At 39.4% G+C, this 25,680-nt stretch overlaps 1 protein-coding gene and 1 long non-coding RNA gene across 2 annotated transcripts in view; one reads left to right on the top strand and one right to left on the bottom strand.

Annotated features, from left to right (window-relative positions):
• Positions 1–19,234, top strand: part of TOMM70 (translocase of outer mitochondrial membrane 70) — a 39,412-nt gene extending 20,178 nt beyond the window's left edge. The window contains exons 6-12 of the mRNA XM_003943538.4: positions 2,564–2,771; positions 5,962–6,096; positions 7,446–7,553; positions 8,397–8,513; positions 12,676–12,773; positions 13,614–13,736; positions 16,991–19,234. Coding sequence (XP_003943587.1) covers positions 2,564–2,771; positions 5,962–6,096; positions 7,446–7,553; positions 8,397–8,513; positions 12,676–12,773; positions 13,614–13,736; positions 16,991–17,144 — 943 coding nt within the window. The 3' untranslated portion in view covers positions 17,145–19,234. The remainder of the gene's footprint in view (positions 1–2,563; positions 2,772–5,961; positions 6,097–7,445; positions 7,554–8,396; positions 8,514–12,675; positions 12,774–13,613; positions 13,737–16,990) is intronic.
• Positions 19,235–20,329: 1,095 nt separating this feature from the next.
• On the bottom strand, positions 20,330–24,652 carry LOC104650166 (uncharacterized). Its single transcript, XR_012518697.1, has 3 exons — positions 23,785–24,652; positions 23,331–23,396; positions 20,330–20,655 (listed from the first exon to the last, which is right to left on the bottom strand). It is a non-coding gene; the product is annotated as an uncharacterized LOC104650166 (long non-coding RNA).
• Between the last annotated feature and the right edge of the window lie 1,028 nt (positions 24,653–25,680).

The following is a 25,680-nucleotide window of genomic DNA, read 5'->3' as shown; positions in this document are numbered from 1 at the left end:
ACGGAGATACTTTAAGCAGTGCCCCCGAAGAGTGAATTTTTTCAAGGTTTTTTCTGCTTGTCCAGGAAGATGCCCATTTGGAGGGCTTCTTGTTTGAGCCTGTAGAGAGCTGAAACCAAAGTACAGGAGACTATGTTTATAGCTGGAGACCTAGTGATACAATGTCATATAAACCATCTAGCCTGCTTTATCCCATTCATATTTTATAATATTTGTATTTTTCTGTTAAGGGTAGCTCTCTGAGAGAAGGTACAGTATTATCAACAATATATTTTTTAATGAGCTAGGAAGAAAAGGAAATACTGTTGTAGTAACCATGCATAACTGGATTTTGCATCTGCAGCATATTGGAGGGTTTGAAGAAACAAATTGCTTTTGATTTTTATCTTCCAGTTTTTCTACCATTGCTGGTGACCTTTTAAGAGATGATACTATGTATAATTATTCTGTAATCTACAAATTTTAGTTCACTGACATCCAATCTTTGAAAAGATTGTAGTTGGGAAATAAATGTTTAAGATATGTCATATAGCTCTTGTGACAGTTAGACAAATAATTTCTTCTTCTGGTTAGGAAATAGTCCTTGTCCCAGAAAAACTGTAGTGAATTTAATACCACTAGTCTAAAAGCTTTATTGAGAGATGGTAGAATGTAGCTAGCTATCATCAGCACACTAACTGAAATTGGACCCAAGTTTTAAATTCCATTTTACTCTGAGTCTCAGCTTTATCATCCTTTAAATGGAGCTAATTATATTTTCTTTTTCTCTTTCTTTTCTTATACAGAGTCTCACTCTTTTGCCCAGGCTGGATTGCAGTGGCACGATCTTGGCTCACTGCAACCTCCACCTCCTGGGTTCAAGTGATTCTCCTGCCTAAGCTTCCCGATTAGCTGGGATTACAGGCACGTGCCACAATGCCAGCTAATTTTTGTGTTTTTAGTAGAGATGTAGTTTCACCATATTAGCCAGACTGGTCTCAAATTCCCAACTTCAGGTGATCTGCCCACCTTGGCTTTCCAAAGTGTTGGGATTATAGGCATGAGCCACCACACCTGGGCTATTTGTGCTTTCTTAGCCTGGTGACCTGAGAAACAAAACTAGAATGTAGACCACATTTGAATGTAATTATAGGAGAGGTTAGCATAGAGCTTATAAGATTTTTGACTAATGTAACTTTTTTTTTTTTAAAGAGACAGGGTCATGCCAGGCATGGTGGCTCACGCCTGTAATCCCAGCATTTTGAGAGGCCGAAGTGTGCAGATTGCTTGAGTGTGCAGATTTTGAGACTAGCCTGGGCAACATGGAGAAACCCTGTCTCTATAGAAGAATAACAAAAATTAGCTTGGCATGGTGGCGTGCACCTATAGTCTTAGAAACTGGGAAGGCTGAGTTAGGAGGATTGCTTGATCCCCAGAGGCAAAGGTTGAAGTGAGCTGATATTGTGCCACTGCACTTTAGCCTGGACAACAGAGCGAGACTCTGTCTCAAAAAACAAAAAGGAGAAAGAGGGGGTCACTCAGACTGGAGTACAGTGGTACAATCATGGCTCACTGCAGCCTCCAACTCCTGAATCAAGCAATCCTCTTGCCTCAACAAGCTCTTGAGTAGTTGGGACTCCAGGTGCACACCACCACATGCCTGGATAATTTTTTTGTTTGTTTTTAACTATGGAGATGGGGTCTTGCCATGTTGCCCAGACTGGTCTTGAACCCCTGGGCTCAGGTGATCCTCCCACATCAGCCTTCCAGACTGCTGGGATTATAGGATGAGCCACCATGTCTGGTTCCATAACCTTTAAGTCATTTGCCAGATTTCTCTATACAGATATAACAACTGAAACAAGAAAATGTACTTTAATTTACGATGTCTTAGGTTTGGAAGATACCTCATGTACCTCATAACATCTAGTACAAATTTCAGTTAAAAAAAATTACTACTACAAGCATCTCCATAAAAGTCATCATCTTAGAACAATAATAAGAGATACTGTGCTCACTGCTTTCCAAAACATAGAGAAGGGTGTTTTTAAGTCTCATTTGATGGAAGAGTCATCCTTTAAATTTGCTTCTTTAATAAGTTCAGTTATGAATTCTAAGTCTGCTCACACCTCTTGCCTTAGCTTCTGTGACTCTAAACTCACTTTTTCCTATTTCTTTGTTCCTTCTGTTAGCCGTTAAACAACTGTTGAGTACCATTGATGTGCCTCAGATACAAACGTGAATAAGACAGGATCCTTACCCATACTGTAGATCAGTCTCTCTTTCATTAGCTCATCTTTTCACTGGCTAAATGTCTAAGCTGAGGTATTACCCCAGAACTCTGCTCTAACTCTGCTCTTTCCTTTTTAAAACTCTGTTCAAGATACCAAGAAAATCCCCATCTACATAAAAAATCCTAATCTGTTTAACTGCACCCCTCCCCAACTCTATCCCACACTGGCTGATTATCTTGTTACGGGGAAATAGACAATTGCGTAATTAACTCAGGTGTGCTAAATGTGGCATGTTTTAGCATTTAATTTTTCCTTAGTAAATAATTGCCTGTGTTTGTTTTTATTTTCAGTTCTGGATATTTAAAGGCCAAACAGTATATGGAAGAAGAAAACTATGATAAAATCATAAGTGAATGCTCAAAAGAAATAGATTCTGAAGGCAAATACATGGCAGAAGCATTACTACTACGAGCCACCTTCTACCTGCTTATTGGCAATGCCAATGCCGCCAAACCAGATTTAGATAAAGTCATCAGTTTGAAAGAAGCTAATGTGAAGGTACATTTTAAAATGTGTGTAAAGCAATTAAATAGAAGGTGATGCTTTTATGTTTTGCCAGATTTTTTAATGCCATTCTGTTTTGAGACGGAGTCTCACTCTTCCTCTGTCACCCAGGCTGGAGTGCAGTGGCGTGATGGCTGCCCACTGCAACTTCTGCCTCCCAGTTCAAGCGATTCTCCTGCTTCCACCTCCTGAGTAGCTGGGAGTGAAGGTGCATGCTGCCACACCTGGCTAGTTTTTTGTATTTTTAGTAAAGATGGGGTTTCACCATGTGGCCCAGGCTAGTCATGAACTCCTGAGCTCAGGCAGTCTACCCGCCTCGGCCTCCCAAAGTGCTGGGATCACAGGCATGAGCCACTGCACCAGCCTCAATTGGCATTCTTCAAAGAGCTGTTTTTATTTTCGAAAAATCTACTCTTAATAATAATGTAGTTGGTGCATTGAATCTGAAAACATAAATATCAATGATATTTACCTTTATTTTGGAAGGGAAATTTTTTTTTCCTATAGTAGTTTCATCTCCCTATAGCCGCTGCCTACCATATTGGACTGTATTTGGGCAGTGGTATAGGTGATATAGCAATTCTGTAGATAATACTGTTATGTATAATATGTAGCACCAGGTTATAAAACATTTAATAAAAATAAACACATATAGTAATATATTCAGAAAGATTTTATGTTACACGAAAAAAAGGTTTTAAAAATAGAATATATAAATATACCAAAAGTTTTGCAGTTGTACAGTTGGAACAGCTTTTCATTTTCTAAGTATTCTTAATGTGCTATGTATTATGCATTTCACGAATAAGATTCAGGGGCATCTGTTGAATTGTTACATTCTATTCAATGTGACAAAACAGAATTTAGCCACCAATTAACTGTATTATTAGTTTGTTAGCATTTCTGTGACCTGTTTCCTCATTGAATTAAATGAACTCTGTAGCCTTTCTCACCTCCTATATTAGGGGGGATATAAAAGTTTTTTTGGCCGAGCACAGTGGATCATGAGGTCAAGAGATCATGACCATCCTGGCCAACATAGTGAAACCCTGTCTCTACTACAAATACAAAAATTAGCTGGGCTTGGTGGCATGCACCTGTAGTCCCAGCTACTCAGGAGGCTGAGGCAAGAGAATCGCTTGAATCTGGGAGGTGGAGGTTGCAGTGAGCCGAGATCGTGCCACTGCACTCCAGCCTAGGCAACAGAGCAAGACTGTCTCAAAAAAAGAAAGAAAAAGGGTGGTTTTTAAGTCCTAAGTATTGTTAAAAGTTTTAAAATGAGATTTTCAAATGGAAGATACCCTCATAATATTATCTTTAATATTATTTTCTGCTGATTTTCCAGATATTTATAACTGTTTTTGTTATAATTGTGGAGGCTGTTATTACTTGTTCTATATGTATGTAGTATTGCTTTGAACAAAATTTTACGCATATTTTTATCAGGATCACCTGACTTTTAATGGCCAGTAGTAATGATGCCTACCATATGCCATGCACAAAAATTAACCCAAAATGGATTAGAGCCCTAAGTGTTAGAGCTAAAACCATAAAACTCTTAGGATAAAATACAGGAATACTGTTTGTTACCTTAGATAAGCAGTGGTTTCTTAGATATGGCACCAAAAGCACAAGCAACCAAAAAAAAAAAAAATGGTAAATTGGATGTGACGAGACTTCTGCGCTTCGCTGGGGATGGTGGCTCATGCCTGTAATCCTAGCACTCTCGGAGGCCAAGACAGGCAGATCACTTGAGCCCAGAAGTTTGAGACCAACCTGGCAACATGGCAAAACCCCATCTCTAAAAAAAAAAATACAAAAAATTAGCTGGGCATGATGGCTCGGGCATTTAGTCCCAGCTACTCAGAAGGCTGAGGTGGGAGGATCATCTGAGCCTGGGAGGTTAAGACTGCAGTGAGCCATGATTTGCGCCACTGTACTCCAGCCTGGGTGACAGAGATCCTGTCTCAAAAAAACAAAACAAAACAAAAGTTCTGTGTTGAAAAGACACCATCAAGAAAGAGAAAACACATCACAAAACATGGGACAAATATTCACAAATCATATATCTGATTAGGAGATTGTATCCCGAAAAAGAACTCTTAGAACTCAGTAATAAAAAGACAACCTAAGTAAAAATGGGCAAAGGATCTGAATAGACATTTCTCCAAATTCACACAAGTGACCAATAATAAATGAAAAGATGGTCAGCATCATCAGCCATTAGGGAAATGCAAATCAAAACCACAGTGAGATACCACTTCACACTGATTAGGATTGGCTGTAATAAAAAAGACAAGGCTCTAATAAAAAACATGAACTATAATAAATGTTTTTGATGATGTGGAAAATTGGAACCCTCATACATTGCTGGTGGAAATATATTAATAAAATGGCAAAACCCTTTTGGAAATTAGTTTGGTAGTTCCTCAGAAAGTTACCATATGATCTAGTAATTCCACTCCTAGGTATACACCCAAGAGAATTGAGCACCTTCAGTAATACAAAAACTTGTACATGAGAGCTGGGTGTCGTGGCTCACACCTGTAATCGCAGCACTTTGAGAACCCAGGAGTTCTAGACTAACCTAGGCAACATAGCAAAACCTCTTTTCTATTTAAAAAAAATTTTTTTTTAACCTTGGATATGAATGTTCATAGCAACATTATTTATGGTAGCCAAAAAGTGGAAGCAACTCAAATGTCCATTAGCTGCTGAATGGATAAATAAAAAGTGAAATCTGTACATTGGAATATTTTTCAGGCATAACAAAATAATGAAAAATGGATACATGCTACAACATGGATGAACCTTGAAAACGTTATGCTAAATCAAAGAAGCCAGACACAAAAGGCTATATATGATGTATGAGTACACTTAAATGAAACATCCAGAATATACAAACCTGTAGCTATAGAAACTAGATTAATGGTGTAGGAGGAGAGGGGAGATGGAGAGTGACTGCTTATTTGTGTAGGGTTTAAGGGTGATGAAAATATTCTGGAACGAGACAGTGTTAATCAATACAAACTTCAGTGAATATACCAAAAACAGCTGGCATGCCTACTTTAAAAGGGTGACCTTTGTGGTATGTGGATTATAGAAAAAAGCCATTCTTTAAAGAAACTAAATTGGAAAAAGCAGAGTAATGATAAACGTTTCTTTCCTCACTTGGGGTACGTAGCTTCGAGCAAATGCTCTCATCAAAAGGGGCAGCATGTACATGCAACAGCAGCAGCCTTTGCTGTCCACTCAGGATTTCAACATGGCTGCCGACATCGATCCTCAGAACGCAGATGTTTACCACCACCGAGGGCAGGTAAGTCTGGTTTCTTCCCTAGAGGTCTGACTTTTGGACTGAGCTGTTTGATACAGTTTTTGAGAATTTCTTATATAATTTTCTTGAGTTTTCTTGTATAATTTCTGATAGCTGTGTGCAAAGCGTCAGTGGTTTACAGTGTGAACTGGCCTTTGTTTAGTCTGTCTTGAACATTTGTCTTTGTAATTTTGGTGTTTATGAAAAAAGAGTAAAGGAAGGCAAAAACAGTTCAAGTTTGTTTTTCAGGTGTTTCTGGTTCGTAGGTTTTCAATGAATAAAACATTAATAACATTTAGTCAGCAATCTGAATTAATTATAGAATCAACACGATGATTTTTGTGAGCTTCTTGCTATAAGGCAATAGCCTGGACTGTCCAAATAGTAAAACTAAATATATTTATCTTTTGAAGTTTTATAATAGGCATATTAGTTTTTTAGTAGAAATACATAGTGAAGAAACAGTTTCCAGTTACTGCCTTATGTAGGGAAAACATGGCTTTATATTTGGCTTAACATGGCTTATTGGAATGCATTATGGTAGAAAGTGTAGGCTATGCAGTATAATAACAGAAGAGCTGAAGTTCTTTCTAATTGAGATTATTACCTTATACGGTCCTGTGTCCTGCCCAGGGAGTGCATTAGGCGATTTCGTTTTGCAGACACAATAGAGTGTACTTATACAAACCTAGATGGTATTGCCTTTTACACACCCAAGCTATATGTTATACCCTGTTGCTCCTAAGCTACAAACCTGTATAGCATGTTACTGTACCAAATATAAGCAGTTATAACACAATGATAAGTATCTGTGTGTCTAAAACATATCTAAGCATTGAAAAGCTACAGTAAAAATGCAGTATTGTAATCTTACAGGACCACTATTGTATATGCAGTCTGTTGATTGAAATGTCTTTATACAGTATATGACTGTATTTCTTTCAGAAGGGTTTTAAGTATTGAGGTAACCTCTTAAAATTCTTGACATTTTGATCTTCACTGGTAGTGTCTAAAGATTAATTTGAAAGGTAATTATCTGATGTCTAACCTGCTTTGATATTAGAATGTACAGAGATGTTTTGTTTTCTAGAAGAAGCAATTTCTGCTTAATAATGATCAGAATTGCAGTGCAGAAACGGTTGGTTTGTAGTCCTTTCTAAAAGTTGGATACCACTTTTCTGTTTTGGAATCTTTCCTTTTAAATTACAAGATTTTTAAAATAACTGTTTCTAGAAAGTAATTAATTGAATAATTACTACATGCTCAGCATTATGCTGAGCTGTAATAATGGAGACACAGAACATACGTAACTGATGGGCCTATTTGAATTATTTATGTATTTTTTTCCTTAGCTGAAAATACTCCTTGATCAAGTTGAAGAAGCAGTGGCAGATTTTGATGAATGTATTAGGTTGCGACCCGAGTCTGCTCTGGCACAAGCACAGAAATGTTTTGCATTGGTAGGTACCACTTTCTTCTGTATTTTCCTAAACATCACTTTTATTTTCCAGTGTCAACAAAAACCAGTATCTCATTGTCTACAAAGTCTTGTTTCTTTCTTCCCCAAAGGATAACTACTGAGGAAGAAAGGTGCTAGTAAACATAAGCTGATTGATACCTAGCTCTTGTATTTCTCCGGACATTTGTTTGAGTTCACCTTGATAGATGTTTGTCCCTGATTTTATACTTCCCCTAAACAGAACCGGTCTCCCTGCTTCTCCGTCGTAAATCAGTATCTTTGCAAAAACATTTTGAGGAAATACTCTGTAAACATGACACCATCTAACTTGCTCTCTCACTCCTCCTCCAGAGAGCTTTCTTAATATTCAGAAAGACAAAACTTAAAAGGTTGTTTTTGTTTTTCGGGTTTTTTTTTTTCTTTTTTTTAGTTCATTTCTAGTAAAATAAGGTACTCCTAGCTATATGGCTAGGAGTCCTAAAAGAATTTTCTGTTTAAAGAAAAATTGTGTCACAAAAATATATTACGAATTAAAAAATGACAGAAATTTTGTTAGATTTAAAATTCTCTCCTTAATTGCGAAGTTCACTTCTTAAAAATTAGTATGCCCTCTTCGACAGTATTGAACATCTTGAAATTGTATAGTGGCCATGGAGTCCTAGTTGTACATAACCTTTGGCTCTCTGCTGCTGAAACACCTACTTAGAACCCTTTTGGATGCTGCAGATTATGTTAGCAAATTGTGTTTTTTTGAAATATTTATGTAATTTTGTGTGTTTATGTTAACATTCCGTGAGTTTTTGAGTTCTTGGTTTGACAGGCCTGTTTTGAATTTTTTTCATAGTACCGCCAGGCATATACGGGAAACAACTCTTCACAAATCCAAGCAGCTATGAAAGGTTTTGAAGAGGTCATAAAGAAATTTCCAAGGTGTGCCGAAGGCTATGCACTATATGCTCAGGTAAATGTTTTTTCAGGTTTTTAAAAAATAACTGCATTCACCTGCTAAATCTCAGGATGGAAGTCAGAAAACAGTGCTATCATGGTTGCAGCTTCTTTGGAAGCATGTGGCTTTGCTCCTGATTGATTCTTGTGGCCCGTAGTTGGTCCTGAATCACCTCAGAAGAGGCTTCTTTGTTACACAATTTGGAAAACATGGCCCTAAACTCAACATGAGGAAACTTAAGGTGAGAATTTCTCACCTGTCTTCATTTGGATTGGTTTTGCAAAAAGTAATTACCTTAGGAAAATACACCATATGCAGTTGGTGGAGAAAAATATCCATCAAAAAGCTTTTCTTTCTGTTAGTTCACTGCCTTTTCATATGGCTAGGTTGTAGCAGTTTAATTTATCTTTGCTTTATCTAAAATTCTTGAAACTCTCTTGGTTTAGGATTGAAGCTGTGGAAAATCTGAATTATCTCAACTTTGTAATTGTTGTCTGAAATTTTTGAAAACTTAATAGTTTTAAATCATCCATTTAAATGAAAATGATTAGCTTCTTGTAGTCACAGTCGTACATTTTCCCCTCAAATAAATGATCTCAGAATGACTCAGTTTTCTTTCTTTGTTTTTTTTTTTTTGTTTTTGAGACGGAGTGTCACTCTTGTTACCCAGGCTGGAGTGCAATGGCGCCATCTCAGCTCACCGCAACCTCCGCCTCCTGGGTTCAGGCAATTCTCCTGCCTCAGCCTCCTGAGTAGCTGGGATTACAGGCACGCGCCACCACGCCCAGCTAATGTTTTGTATTTTTAGTAGAGACGGGGTTTCACCATGTTGACCGGGATGGTCTCGATCTCTTGACCTCGTGATCCACCCGCCTCGGCCTCCCAAAGTGCTGGGATTATACGCTTGAGCCACCGCACCCAGCCTCAGTTTTCTTTCTTAAAGTTGAAAATTGTTTTTGGTGTCTACATAAACTAGCCATCTCAGTACTGTGTGTTAGGATGACAGCTGCTTCATGGCCTGTTAGGAATGGGGCTGCACAGCAGGAGGTGAGCGTTGGGCAAGCATCACCACCTGAGCATCACCTCCTATCACTGTCAAATCACCAGCAGCATTAGATTCTCATGCCTGATGATCTGAGGTGGAACAGTTTGATCCCAAAACCATCCCTCCTCCCCATCCCCCCGTCCTTGGAAAAACTATCTTCCACAAAACCAGTCCGCGGTGTTAAAAGTGCTGGGAACGTGTTGGGGACTACTGTGCTATATAATTCATTTTTCTTTATTATTATTATTTTTAATTACAAAAGAAATGTATTTTTCCCCACTGCACAAAAATAGGAAACAATTAAAAATTACCATCCCCTGGCTGGGCATGGTGGTTCATGCCTGCAATCCCAGCACTTTGGGAGGCTGAGGCAGGCAGATCACTTGAGCCAGCCTGACCAGTGTGGAGAAACCCCATCTCTACTAAAAATACAAATATTAGCCAGGTGTGGTGGTGCACATCTGTAATCCCAGCAACTCGGGAGGCTAAGGTAGGAGAATTGCTTGAACCTGGGAGGTGGAGGTTGCAGTGAGCCCAGATTGCACCACTGAACTCCAGTGATGTGTTGCCTAGGCAACAGAGTGAAACTCCATTTCAAAAAAAACAACGAAAAAATTACCATCCCTGATTGACCCCTCTCCTTAAACCATTCTTAAGGTTGCTTATTTTGTTTTTAATTTCCTTCATGGTATCTCTAGGCAGGTTATAAGAACAATTTGACAAGGATTTTAAGGGTTTATTGAGGGTGGAACTATGAGAAGATTGATTTGTGTTGAATCTGTTCTTTAGAGGTAGGTCTTATATATAACTGCATTATTAGAGATTGAAATTTTGGGATATGAAATACAACCCAGAAGTTCTTTAACCTCAGTTTGAAATGATCTATTCAGTCTCTGCTATTCACAGTTCCTGGACAGGATAGTGGTAATAAAAAATCAAACACTGGCTGCTAAGTCCACATTCTATTTAATTAATTATAAAAGCAGTATATGTAATAGAAGATGTTAAAGAATGTGTAAAAGTTAGCATAAGACAAGTGTACATTTTACTTGTATGAATGGGTACACTTAGGTTTGTGCCTTATGATTAGTAGCAAACCAGAAGTGACAGCAACACCCTCATCATTGTCATGGAATTCCGAAGGGCTTTTTTGGTACAGATTTCTCTAAGCATCTAGAAGAACTAAGGCCACCGAAGAGCAACCACTGCTGGGGAACAATTTTTCTTCAGAACTTTCCCAACAGCACATTTCCCTATTACTGTTCTATCTTCAAGATAGGTTTGATTTTTATAAGCTGTCTTCTCATTAGCATTAGGGTTAGCATTATTACAGTCAGTTTACAGTAAAATTTCTTTTGTTTTCTAATTTTAGCTTCACTATATAGTATATGTAACTTTATACATACTGTACGTGTGTGTGTGTACTTACTGTAACTTTCTTAGCCCTCCCAGCTTTGGCTGAGATGTTGGCCAACTCTTACAGTTACAGCTTGAGCATAGTCTGATATCCACAGAACTGTGCCTTCCATTTCAGCAATGGGATTTGCCTTAAAATAGTTGATTATAGCTGGTATTTTGTTGTTCTTGTTGTTTTCAAAATAAATATTTATTACATTATTGTTAATTATGACAGGTAATTGGGGAAAATCCTAAGTGTTCAACAGAAGATTGAATTATGTTTGCAGAATTGTGGTACACTCACTTAATGGTATATTATGTAGCTATTAAAAATTACATTAATTCTAAAGTTACAAAGCCAAGATACAGCCCTGCCTATTATTAAAGGGAAAATTGTGTACAAAATGAACTCAACCATGTGAAAGGAAAATAATAGGGAGGTAAATAGAGATAGATACATGTATCAGGAAATGAGGCCATGCTCACAATGGTGGAAGCTATAAAAATAATTGTCCTTTCTACATCTGATTTTTATTACAAAGAAGATGTGCTGACTATATTTCTTTGATATTTTTAAGAGCGATTTTTAAAATATTTCATCTAAGTTAGCTTATTTTAGATGTAAGAAGACTGAGAGCCATACAGTTAAATATAATGACACACACAGTTCTTAAAAGTCATCTTATAACTAACTGGAGTTAACTGAATATGGGCTACGTATTAGATAATATTAGGAATTATTTTTGGAGATAGTTGAAACAGTTATAGCTGCTTTTTAAAAAAAAAATCAATAATTTTAAAGAAATAGCTCTGAAGACCTTTAACACGTATACCTTAACTTATCCTTCCAAATTAATATTGCCCTTAAGACAATTCCCTGGTCAGGTGAGGTAGCTCATGCCACCCAACACTTTGGGAGGCCAAGATGGGTGGATCACCTAAGGTCAGGAGTTGGAGACCAACCTGGTGAACACGGTGAAACCCTGTCTCTACTAAGAGTACAAAAATGAGCCAGATTGCACCATTGCACTCCATTCTAGGCAACAAGAACGAAACTTATCTCAGTAAAAGAAGATAATCCCCTTAGGATGTATTATTATAAATTATGAATAAGTGATGTCACTGTACCTATGAGAATGTGACAGTAGAGTTGCCACTAAAACTGGATTCTGTGTATTCTACAGTTTACCAGATTATCTGCTATGGCATATATCTAACCACTTGCTGAAGAAAGATGACAGTTAAGATATATTTGTAGGGGCCGGGCGCGGTGGCTCAAGCCTGTAATCCCAGCACTTTGGGAGGCCAAGGCGGGTGGATCACGAGGTCAAGAGATCGAGACCATCCAGGCCAACATGGTGAAACCCCGTCTCTACTAAAAATACAAAAAATTAGCTGGGCATGGTGGCTCGTGCCTGTAATCCCAGCTACTCAGGAGGCTGAGGCAGGAGAACTGCCTGAACCCAGGAGGCGGAGGTTGCAGTGAGCCAAGATCGCGCCATTGCACTCCAGCCTGGGTAACAAGAGCGAAACTCTGCCTCAAAAAAAAAAAAAAAAGATATATTTGTAGCAGTGCCACCTAAAACTCCAATAATTAAGATGTAATGTAAATCAGTCTGTATCTCCAACATAATTTGATAGTAAATGAAGTGAATTTTTGTAATGAATAAGAAATACACTTTTAACTTCTTAGATTGACAGTTACCTTAATATAACTGAAGTTTCTCCTCATAGGCATTAACAGATCAACAACAGTTTGGTAAAGCTGATGAAATGTATGATAAATGTATTGATTTGGAACCAGATAATGCCACAACATATGTTCATAAAGGGTATGTATTCTTTGTGGTTGTTCCAATGAGATAATAAATTTCTTACATAGTAATAACATGTATTTATTTTGGCCATTGAGGAAGGGGACTGTGGTAGAAAAGAAGTTAATTGACAAACCTCTTAATGTTCCTGGATGTCATTTCATTCTTATAGAAATTAGTTAAGGAGACCAGGCGCAGTGACTCACACCTGTAATCCCAGTACTTGGGAGGCCAAGGCAGGTGAATCACCTGAAGTTGAGTTCGAAACCAGCCTGGCCAACATGGTGAAACTCGGTGTCTGCTAAAACTATAAAAAATTAGCCGGGTGTGGTGGCACATGCCCGATTCCCAGCTACTCAGGAGGCTAAGGCGTGAGAATCGCTTGAACCTGGGAGGCAGAGGTTGCAGTGAGCCATGATTGCACCACTGCACACCAGCCTGGGCGACAGAGTGATACTCTGTCTCAAAAAACAAAAAGAAAGAAATGAATGTACTATTTTCGCTCTATGTTGTTTTAATTTCTAACATCCTGTCAGCTGTTGCTTATATCAAAATAGGAAGCATAAAGTGTTTGTATCCTTGTGTACTTGAATTATCCTAAGAAACATCACTTAAATAAGGGATGCAAGATAAGTTAGTAATAGAGCCTAGACCATTGAACAGTTTTTGTAAAAGGGAACTTAGACTAGAAAACCTATTATAAGTTGAGGAAAAACAATTTCATGCTGATTATATATTGCTTTAGGTTTTGTTCTTCTTTATAGGTTTATTGAAGGCAGAAATTGAGTTATATTAATAGATGTATATTCCTACTGATACTGGCCATGGTTACGTCTGAGTATCTTTTTGCATTTGCAGTTTACTTCAGCTTCAGTGGAAGCAAGATCTGGACAGAGGTTTGGAACTTATCAGCAAGGCTATTGAAATTGACAATAAATGTGATTTTGCCTATGAAACCATGGGAACTATTGAAGTACAAAGGTAACTTCTGGAGTCTGTTATTAGGACACGTATGGCAGCTCTATAGATATTTAGCTTTTTGTTCTTATTACATACATGTTAACGTCTATTATGTTCTTTTCTCTTTTCACCCGTATTATTCCTGTTTGAAAAAAGAAAAATAAATGCCTGTAATGTGCTTAGGCAGTGACGTAAGGATTGGTAGCCAAGTTGCCAGAAGATCTGGACCCTCCTACAAAGAAGCGTCCAGCCAAATGACTGCGCATGTTGCAACATCAACTCTGAGCCCTTGAATTTTCTTGAAAATCAGAGTTAGATAAGAACATTTTTTGCAGCTCTGTCCTTCTTATTTTGTGTAAATGTTTATCCAGAGTGGCCTTTAACTGCCACCATTAACAGGTGACAGCTGTTTACATATGGGATTTATTGTATACCATCTTAATATGGCATTGCCATTCATTTGAGTTTCCTACTCCAGGCCAGGTACTGGCCTTCAGATGTTTTCTAAGTACTATTTCAATTAATCGCCACGCGCATCTTTATAAAGGCAGAGATTATATGATCCCTAGTTTAACTGACACCCAGACTGCTTGTTTACAAGGTTGCACAGTAAGCCAATAGAGAAGACATGGTTTGAGCCTATATTTCACTGAAGCCAAAGCCACTGATCTTGGCACTGTCACTTGTCAGGAATCAGCATGAGTTTTCTTGATTTCCTATCATTCAGTCCCTCCTGTAGTCCTCTCCCTGCTCTACAGTAGGCAGAATATATATAGGCTAGTAAAAAAATCTGTTTCTTTTGAACCATTCTGTACCCAGTGGCATGTAAATATTAATTTTTTTTTCTTCTTTTTGTGACAGTGTCTCCAGCCCAGGCTGGAATACAGTGGCACAATCTTGACTCTGCAACCTCCGCCTCCCAGGTTGAAGTGATTCTTGTGCCTCAGCCAGCCAAGTAGCTGGGACTACAGGCATGCACTACCATGCCCAGCTAACTTTGTATTTTTAGCAGAGATGGGGTTTTGCCATGTTGGCCAAGCTGGTCTCAAACCCTTGGCCTCAAGTGATTTGCGCATCTCAGCCTCCTAAAGTGCTGAGATTACACACGTGAGCCACCGCACCCAGCCTAAATGATTTAATTGCTAATTTGTTAATGTGAATAAAATATTCTTGTGCTAGCCGGGCGCGGTGGCCCAAGCCTGTAATCCCAGCACTTTGGGAGGCCGAGGCGGGTGGATCACGAGGTCGAGAGATCGAGACCATCCTGGTCAACATGGTGAAACCCCGTCTCTACTAAAAGTGCAAAAAATTAGCTGGGCATGGTGGCACGTGCCTGTAATCCCAGCTACTCAGGAGGCTGAGGCAGGAGAATTGCCTGAGCCCAGGAGGCGGAGGTTGCGGTGAGCCGAGATCGCGCCATTGCACTCCAGCCTGGGTAACAAGGGCGAAACTCCGTCTCAAAAAAAAAAAAAAAAAAAAAAAAAAAAAAAAAAAATATTCTTGTGCTAGAATAGGATAGGGTGGTAGTTCTTAATCTTTTTTGAGCAAAGTTGTGGATTCTTCTTAGAATAATGCCCATATAGGCCGGGCGCGGTGGCTCAAGCCTGTAATCCCAGCACTTTGGGAGGCCGAGGCGGGTGGATCACGAGGTCAAGAGATCGAGACCATCCTGGTCAACATGGTGAAACCCCGTCTCTACTAAAAATACAAAACATTAGCTGGGCATGGTGGCGCGTGCCTGTAATCCCAGCTACTCAGGAGGCTGAGGCAGGAGAATTGCCTGAACCCAGGAGGCGGAGGTTGCGGTGAGCCGAGATCGTGCCATTGCACTCCAGCCTGGGTAACAAGAGCGAAACTCCGTCTCAAAAAATAATAATAATAATAATGCACATACAAAAACATTTTGCTTTTAATTTAAGGCTTTTCATAGATCCTGGGTTAATCATAGACCTCTGATTTAGGGTTTGATGGAATTTTGTTCACATGTTAATTGAACTTTTAAGAAGTCCATTCTGAACCTTACCTTACAATTAAATAAGTGAATTTGAATAAATGATATTACAGATTATCCTAGAATTTTGGAGATCTGCTAGCTGTTGGCCTAATGACAGAACATGAACTCTTGAAAAAAGTTTTTTTTATGTTTTTTTAAATAAGTCTATCACATTGCTACATAGTGTAATAGGGGTTAAATATAGTCACCCTAAGGGTACCTCTTATTGACGTATATATAGAGTCTGTCATATGTGCCAGTGAGATGTACCTTACTAACATGTATGCCAGTTAGACTCTCTATATATGCCACTATACGTATATATACACGTACATATATATATTAGTAGGGACTTAATATTTCTGCGTATGATGGTATATGTATGTAGCTAATACTAGTTATTTAAGACATTTGGTTCTTGGTAACTATATAAAGCCTAGCCACACTTCGACTGTAAGTCTTAAATTATATCTTAACAAGCATATCTACTTTATTCAAAAACAGATAATTACCAGCCATTATAGTAGGTTCTGTGAATTGAAGTATGTCCATCAAGGAGCTAGTAAGATTGTATGTTTGTAAACAAATACACATTTCATCTGACTGTGCATAGAATGACAATAAAACTGTGGGAATGTTGGGGACAGAACAGCTAGTTCCCCTGGAGAGGGTGAGGGGGAAATATTTTTCACAAGGATACTATATTTGAACTAGGCCTTAGATAGCTGTGGATTTGACCGGAATCAGGCAGAGGCAGTAAATCTGAGTGTTACATGCAGGTATGAGTGTGTAGAACAATCAAGGAACTGACATAGACTTCGTGATGAGTGGCGGTGCATGGGGTTGGGACGGGCTGATGAGAGACTGAGCTGGAAAGAAGTGGGCCCACATTAGTCTGTGAAGGTGAGGCCCTTGCATGTCATTAGTGTCCCGAGATTATGTCACTACTTTCCAGAGGAGCCTCATGTTAACAGTAGAAACGTGCAGAACTTAGGAACCAGGCAGAATGACGATTTTCAATAAGCCAATTAATTTCCTTAGTCTCACTGTTCTTATCAGTAAACACAGAATACAAGGGATATAATGTAAGCACATGGTATTTGTAGTAATAGTTAACATTGAGTGCTTTCAATGTGGTAGGTACTCTTATTTATTATAAAAGAAGCATTTTACTAGAATCATAGTAGAAAGTGGTCAGACTTAATGCAGCATCACTTACAAATGTCATTGAATATTGTGAAGTGCTGGTTGAATCTGAGACTTAAAAATTTTCTTCTTTCAGAGGAAACATGGAGAAAGCCATTGACATGTTCAACAAAGCTATTAACCTGGCCAAGTCGGAAATGGAGATGGCCCATCTGTATTCACTTTGTGATGCCGCTCATGCCCAGATAGAAGTTGCAAAGAAATACGGATTAAAACCACCAACATTATAAAACGGGGGAAAGCAGACTGACCCTCTTTTTAAAAGTTTACCCCCTCTTCAACCGAACCCTAAAGACACTGTCATGAACTGTGTTGAATGGTGGAAATTAGTATTTGTTTGTGGTACTGTTATGTGTTACATCTGTTTCATGTCTAGGTGTCGTGGGGGTGGCTGCAGAAGGAAGTTTGCAGTCTTGCAGCTTTTACTGCCTGTGCAACAAAAGATGAGAACCTGTTCAAGGGATATTAAAATAAAGTTGCAGAGAGTACAAATGATCATTGGCCATGCAAATAAAAACTCTGATTTGTTTTTTTTTTTTCTTTTTTTTTTACACTGGGGGTTGGGAATTGATTATGTTCTGGATGATTTTGCCTTTATATATAGGTGTGAATAATATAAGTATTTTACAGCATGCTGGTTTTTAGATTAACAGAGTAAATGCTGTAAAATAGATCTATATTCAATTAAGTGCTTTCAGTTGATTTTTTGGAAAGAAACAAAGGTTAAATGGGGATTAAAGTAAAATTGAGAGACCCTTTAAACCATGATTAGCATGCACAATGCCTCTGATTTTGCACTTTTAGAAAGTTAGTGGCTCCTGTTAATCCTCTTGACCCCTTTCCGCTCTAATGGATGATGTACATTCTTCTCAAAGTCCACAACAGCAGATTTTCTTACAGTAAATTATGCAGATGCAAAATATTCTAATTTATATTTGTGCTGGAAGACTGAGTATTGATGGGGGAGTGGACCAGGCAAAGAGGTAAGAGGAAACAGAAGTGTGTGTATAATTGTCTGTGACTATTTTCTATAATAATTAGTGCTATTTAATGGTGTGCTTTTAAAAGTGCAGGATAGTAGGTGCAACGGCATGTACCTTTTTATAGTCTCAGCTACTTGGGAGGCCGAGGCAAGAGGCTTGATACCAGGAGCTCGAGGGTGTAGTGTGCCGTGATGTTCGCACCTGCGAGTAGCCACTGCACTCCAGCCTGGGCAATATAGCAAGACCCCATCTCTAAAAACTTTTAGAACTTTTTAAAAATCAAAGTGCAGGTTGCTTGTATGTGTTACCTAAATAAAGGTAGAGTAAGTGTGATATATGGGAGTATTTAAATAGCTTAAAGTTTCTAGTGGTGAAAATGTGGCTAAAGGTTCAAAAAGGATGTAAGACTTGGAGCCAGAACATAGTATTTCCTGAAATAACAAGTTTAGTGCTTTAACTATGGCTACATGTGCTTAAGGAACTTTGAGTCACTCACTTTCGAGGATGCTGAGGACATGTAGAGTGCTTTTTTTGTAATGAGCTAACCTTGATCTCTAAGGACGAACCACCCAGGCCCAGGTCTTCACTAGGGATGCTGACAGCAGTGTTTTATCTTTACTCCACCTCCTTCCTTCGAAGTCGCTTTAAGATTTATTTCCGATTTCCACTTTTGTAGACCATCCTTTGCTTATATGCTAGATTCTTCTGGTGAGGGAAGGGTTGTGTTCTTCATGGGTCTTTTGTTTTGAAATACTCAGGATGGGGAGAGGTTTATTTTAAAAATATTATTATGGTTTACATTGTTGGGAGAAAAGGAGCATTTTTACACCTCTTAAGGGTGCTTAATTCTGTTGAAACCAAAAAGATTTGTCTACAAGTGCTTTAGAAATGAGTCCCTTTCAAAGTCCATCTTTGGAAAATACTGAGGAGGCCACTAATTAGTTGGTGCAGTTAACATAATTCAAGATGATTTGGATGATGGAAAGTTTGAGACCTCTGCATTTTGTTTTTAAATTATGCACCTTCTGATAACCCCCAAATACAGAAATGTCCGACATCTCTGAGTGACCTCTGGCTTTGCGGAAGTTTTTATTTGCATGGCTGTATTTACGTGAACACTGACATTTTCTACGCTTCTCCCTTCTTTCACCTTGGGGTTGGGTAGAGAAACACAAAGGAAACTGAAGCATGTGCCGTTCTATACTGTCATTCCAAATTCTCATGGACTACTGCCTGTTGTGAAACTATTTCAAACCGCACTGAAAGCTGCATCTGTCTGTATCTTTCTTTTGTAAATGACCTCACATGTAAATTCACCAAATAAATATTACATTCAAGCTCTTCTATCTATTCTTTAAATAGAAAGATACATCCAAAAACATTAAAAAGCAACTTTGGCTATAAAACAGTTCAAACAGAACTTTCTGCCCTCTGGGAACTCAAATTGTAGTTTAAATGGTACTTGGTTCTTGTAGAAGTCAACTGTTACCGTAAGACACTTTCTAAACAGGAGGATAATATAATCTAACCAAACCAGGAAACTTAAGAGTATAGAATAATAATTACCCAGAACTGTCCGGTATGGGATTTGTATTTATAAAGAAATAACTTAGGAGTGGTTGTGAGGATACAGGTGATAATTAGTCCTATTCTCATCTTCTGCTAAACTGATTTGTGAACAAAGTGAGAAAATTTTAATTTACTTGCAAGCTTTACCACACTGATAGGATGAGTAATGATTCCCCAAAAGATAGCCACATCCTTATCCCTGCAGCCTGTGAACATGAGTTGGCAAAAAATGGGCTCTGCAGATGCGATTAAGGATCTGAGAAGGGGAGATGATCCTAGATAATCCGGTGACCTTAAAATGCAGTGCCAAGTGTCTGCGTAACAGGAAAGTTTCAGACAGAAGAGGAGGTGGCGGTGTTGCCACAGAGGCAGAGGCTGGAGTGACGTGGCCACACGCCGAAGAACAGTGGCAGCTACAGAAACTGGAAAAGCCAAGGAGTGGACCCTGCCCTACAGCAGAGCACGGCTCCACCAACACCTTCATTGTGGCCCATGAATTTGGACTCCTCCAAAAATGGAAGTGAGTAAATTTCTGGTTTTTTCAGCCACAAAATTTGTGATAATTTATTACATCAGCCATAGGAACAAATATTCCTTTGGCTGTGTATAAGCAGACAAATGGTTTAAAGGAATTCTCCTGAGTATGCTATTTTGGCCAAAGGTGGTTTAGGCAATGAATGTACACCCACACCACAGACTCGAGTTTTCATCAAGAGGTGGAGTGTTTGTGATTTAAAACATGTATGATCACGGTATAATCATTACCAGGCCAAAGAGCTGCCCTTCAGGTATAAGGTAAAAGTTGAGATTTCTCTGCTAATACCCTAGAAGAGGCATCAAAAAAAGGCACTATTTTCGAACTCTTAGAATTAGACAGCATGAAAACAACTAGTCTGGTTTACTTCAAGGTGACCGTACACGAATCATGTTAGCAGTTAACAGTCACAGTACTCTTAGATCCTTAAAGGTCTTCATCCTGGAGGGCCTGCTGGTCACAGGGACAGTAGCTATGGTGCCTGGCCAAGGGGAGCGAGCCAAACGTGGTGTATGCTCGGGGCCAAGGTGATGGCTGCCTTTCGGAGCTCAGGACACATGGCTCAAATTTCTCCAGCTCTTTCTTTCGTTGCTGCTTGAAGATCACATGACTGACTGTGCCAGTGTGGTCTTGGAAGGCTATGAAACCGTTTACCTAGAGCAAATACATGGAGGAGGACCATGACTAATATGGCTCTTGGGTCTCGTTTTAGAGGGTGAAAGGTTTAAAGCAAGAATGCAGCATGGTGAAATTCTCTGCAGAGATGACTCATGGCCTAATTATGAACTGCTGTATTAAATAACTTCTACCTGATTTTATTGCTCAGTATTGCTCTGTGTCAGGAGCTGTAAAAGGTCTTAAGATTTTACCCTTCTTGAAAACTAGTTTCCTGAATGCTGGCGGAAGGCATGAGACTCCTGGGTCAGACCACAGATTTAATTATTTAGAGCACAGCAAGCAACATGAGCTTCATCCCCAGATCCCATGGGAGTGACACACAGCGATCTAGGTGGATGCTACACATGCAGTGGGTTTGCATCACAGCCCAAATCTTTAATGAGGTCACAAGCAAACCGGCTTGACCTTTTGCCTCAGAGGGAAACACTATTTTTATTATTTCACAGAGTAAACAAACCTGTCCTATGCTCCAGAGGAAGATAGTCTCTATCTTCCAAAGCTGTCATTATAGACATTCTCAATTGGATAGTTGGGAACAAAACACCAATACCCCTACTCACAAAACGTATGGAGAACGGACTCCCCATCTCTACATGTTCTTACCTTTTATGCGTCTTAAGCTTAGTTTTTCACCAGAATAGAGCATTACAATCTCTGTCCTGGACAATAGCATGATGGAGGGAAAAATATTACTGGCCTGAGCATCAAGTGACCTTAGCTCTAAATCAAAACTGCTTTTATTTTTTCTGAGACACAGTCATCCAGGCCAGAGTGCAGTGGCGTGATCCAGGCTCACTGTAACCCCCGCCTCCCAGGTTCCAGCAATTCTGCCTTAGCCTCCCGAGTAGCTCGGATTACAGGCACACACCACCATGCCCAATTTTTCTATTTTTAGTAGAGATGGGGTTTTGCCATGTTGGCCAAAGGTCTTGAACTCCTGACCTTAAGTGATCTGCCCATCTCAGCCTCTCAAAGTGCTGGGATTACAGGCATAAGCCACCGCGCCTGGCCTCTCAATCAACACTGCTTTCTAACGAAGTTAAGATCTTAAGTAAATGAATATTCGGCTCTATAGCATACGAAGTTACATCATGTCCCAGGCTCTTCCCAGATCAGACTCCCAGGTAAGGAAATCATTCCAGAATTTAGCCAGAAAACTTGGCGAGAGAACAAGTGCAACCTGTAGGAATCAATTCCTTCCAATTGCACATTTGCCGAGCACTTCTGATGGTGAGGGTCAGCCATAAAAGGATGAACACTGAGGAGCTCAGAAACTGAGTGTTGTGCTCTGGATAGCAAACAAACCTGTCGTATGCTTCAGAGGAAGGGAGTCTCTAGAACGGAGGTACAGTGTGCCATGGAAACAAGAGTAAGAAATTATGCTAAGCATTAGGAATGAATAGGATTTAGGTAAGGGGCTTTCCACAATGTGGGAAGAACCACCACAACGAATGCAACTAAAGGCACAGCGTGAGCATGAGCTGAAAATGAGACATTCAAGTTGAAGAGCCCAGCAAAGTGAGAAGAGCTCCGAGAATGAGAATTATCAGCATATATTGAAGACCATGCATGTAGCTGAGATTACTCAGGACAAAATGTAAACTATAAGGGAGCTAAAAATAAAACTATTATGGTAAGGACCTTTAACGTCTAAGGTACAATGTTAAGTGGTCAGAGAGGCAGTAAGAACAACTTCACATCAATGGTGTTGAGTTTGAGAGAGGCCAAATGGACAGGTCTACAAATCGATCTTTAGTAATCTGCTGGAAGAGTGTCATTGGAAAGATGAGGGCAGAATCTGGCTGCCGGGGTCTGAAAAGCAACTGAAAGAAATTTTAAGAAATTGAGTGAAAAAAAAAAAAAAGTAAGCCAGGCGCGGTGGCTCAAGCCTGTAATCCCAGCACTTTGGGAGGCCGAGGCGGGTGGATCACAAGGTCGAGAGATCGAGACCATCCTGGTCAACATGGTGAAACCCCATCTCTACTAAAAATACAAAAAATTAGCTGGGCATGGTGGCCATGCCTGTAATCCCAGCTACTCAGGAGGCTGAGGCAGGAGAATTGCCTGAACCCAGGAGGCGGAGGTTGCGGTGAGCCGAGATCGCGCCATTGCACTCCAGCCTGGGTAACAAGAGCGAAACTCCGTCTCAAAAAAAAAAAAAAAAAGTAATTTACAGGATGGCATGCTGTTTGTTCTGAGGGAGAAACTTTGAGACCGAATCTACAGGCTAAAGACTTAAAGCCTACTTAGCACAATGGGACATACTTGGAGGATTCAACATACTTCATGAAGAGGTAGGATGACCACCTTTGGAATGACTGCACCCTGCCCGCCGTATTCTGTTCTTGCAGATTCTTGTTCATTTGATGATGAGTCAGCTACGACGTAAATCATGGAACAAGAAGCACTATCCTTGTGTGTATGTTTTGGTTATTTGTAGATCAGAGGCTTAACTTTTTAATTGGTGATTTTAGCGAGACCATTTCATCGTAAAGTGGTTTCTCTTGCAACAACTGGCTTTTCTTACTCTCCAGCCTTCATTCACAAGTAGAAATGAATGAAGATGATAACCTGATAGGGAATGTGAACCTGCCATACACAGGTGGTTGTGAGGCACAAGGAAGAGCCCCTGTGGCCTGCAGCACACGTACCGTTTCCCTTTCCATCTCTCCTGGCTTCGTCAGACCCATGCACCACCGAAACTTCCACAGCAGTGCCTAAAAAAGTACCACAACAGGCTTAGGACCAGTGCCAATAAAGCAGAATATTTATCTTGAACCCTAAACTCTTGTCTAAACTTTTTTTCACTTGATATACTTCGCCCAGACCTAAGTTTTGACACCATGAAGGAGCCCTTCCCTAAATATCCAGTCGATGTCACGACCTGTCCACTCCTTGGTCATTCGAAAACCCCATAGTGTTATTTATTTATTCATTTGCAACCAGTGTGATACGCCTTATCTGTTAACGGTCAGCCTCAAAGAGCTAGGGCAAAGTCAAGCAGTACTTTCACCACAACCTGCACACCCTGATCTATTTCAACAGAGGTCATCATCCCTGCAAGGAATTCACTTAAATGCGAATTCATTAAACGTGTTGCCTTACCTAAAAACTGCAAGAGATGGAAGTTCACAACATGTGACAGCAGACTTCAAACTATTACGAAAAAACAACACAATGAAAACATTTCTAATTCATGAGAAAGTCAGGGAGTACAGAGGTACGGCAGTTAAAACTTTTCCATGGCCTCAATTGCAATGTTCTTTCTCTCTAAGTGAGAATCTTGTGTTCATTTTATTCAGGTATCACTTCGTAAAAAGGCAGAATCCCAGGCCAGGTTCCCACACATTTTCTCTGAATAAAATGTTACATACTAATTATAGGAGATGCCCCCTTCATTTGTTTCTTCGCATATTTTTCAAGAGCACCAGAAGGCAAGATCACCTGATAAACCACTAAAAGGACAATTCATTTAATAAAATACCAAAAAACACAAAACCATCAAAACGCCGAGTGCAGTGGCTCATGCCTGTAATCCCAACACTTTGGGAGGCTGAGGCTGGTGGATCGCTTGAGGCCAGGAGTTGGAGACCAGACTGGCCAACATGGCAAAAGCCCATTTCTACTAAAAATACAAAAATTAGGCCAGGTGCGGTGGCTCATGCCTGTAATCTTAGCACTTTGGGAGGCTAAGGCAGGTGGATCAGAGGGCAGGAGTTCAAGACCAGCCTGGCCAACACAGTGAAACCCCGTCTCTACTAAAAATACAAAAATTAGCCTGATGTGGTGGTATGTGCCTGTAGTCCCAGCTACTCAGGAGGCAGAGGCATGAGAGTTGCTTGAACTCAGGAGGCGGAGGCAGAGGATGCCGTGAACTGAGATCACACAACTGCACTCCAGCCTGGGCAAGATTGTGACTCTGTAAAAAAAAAAAAAAAATTAAAGAAATGTAAAAAGTTTTAGCATCCGTCTGCCTTACCTGTTACAGGAGCTATATCGCCGTAAAGCATCTTTGCTTCTGTAGTATCAAGACAGCTAGGATGGCTTGTCCACTGCTTTTCAAACTATCCTGAGTAGCTCTTTGGAGGAAATTCTTAAAAAAGAGGTTTTTGGGGAATTAGAGAAAATCCAAGAGAGGGTTCTTAGGTTCCACACATCCACATCAACCAGACCATTCTTTCATGTTTCATACAGATGTGGGCTTTACAGTAAGACTTTCCATTTAAAAAAGAAAATGTAATCTGTCATGAGACTAGAGTAAAATATGTAAAAATTAGATAATTTTTTTAAAAAGAAAATTGTTTCACACTATTAAAAGGTTTAAGTATCTGTCAGTGTGCCTGCTAGGATAGAGAGCAGTGGTACGCAAAATGCAGTCTAGGGTTACCTGAAAGTACCTGACATCCTTTAAAAGGATGTGAGGTTGCTTTTTTTGCAACAGCCAAAAACTGGAAATAGCCCAAATCTCCAACAGCAGGTAAGTGGATAAACAAATTGTATACTCCTCGGCAATAAAAAAGGAACGAATTACGAATGCACACACCAGATGAATCTCCAAGTAATTTTGAGTGAAACACATAGAGAAAAAGTACAGATGGCATTGTTTTATATATTTTAGAAAATGTAAGCTAATCTATAGTAATAAAATTTATCAGTGATTGACAGGACTCGCCAGAGGGATCATAATAGAGCACATGGAAACTTTTGGGGGCAGTAAATGTTATCTTGATTGGAGTGGTTTATAGCTGTATAATCCAGTTTTACCAAATTGTACACTTCTTTTTTTAAAAGTACAATTATGCATCAATCATAAATTTAAAAAATTTTAAAAGGCATTTGTCTTTCTCTCGTTCTCAGTACACAGTGCTGTTTTCCAGAGGTTAAGTGACACCATGTTTTCTCCTTTATAGCTAATGGAATGTGTGCTCATGTATCTCTTTTTTTTTTTTTTTTTGAGACGGAGTTTCGCTCTTGTTACCCAGGCTGGAGTGCAATGGCTCG

Source organism: Saimiri boliviensis, chromosome 8 (assembly GCF_048565385.1).
Source record: "Saimiri boliviensis isolate mSaiBol1 chromosome 8, mSaiBol1.pri, whole genome shotgun sequence".
Classification (NCBI taxonomy): Eukaryota; Metazoa; Chordata; class Mammalia; order Primates; family Cebidae; genus Saimiri; species Saimiri boliviensis.
Note: the sequence above shows the minus strand (reverse complement) of the source record. Positions and strands in the feature narration are given on the sequence as shown.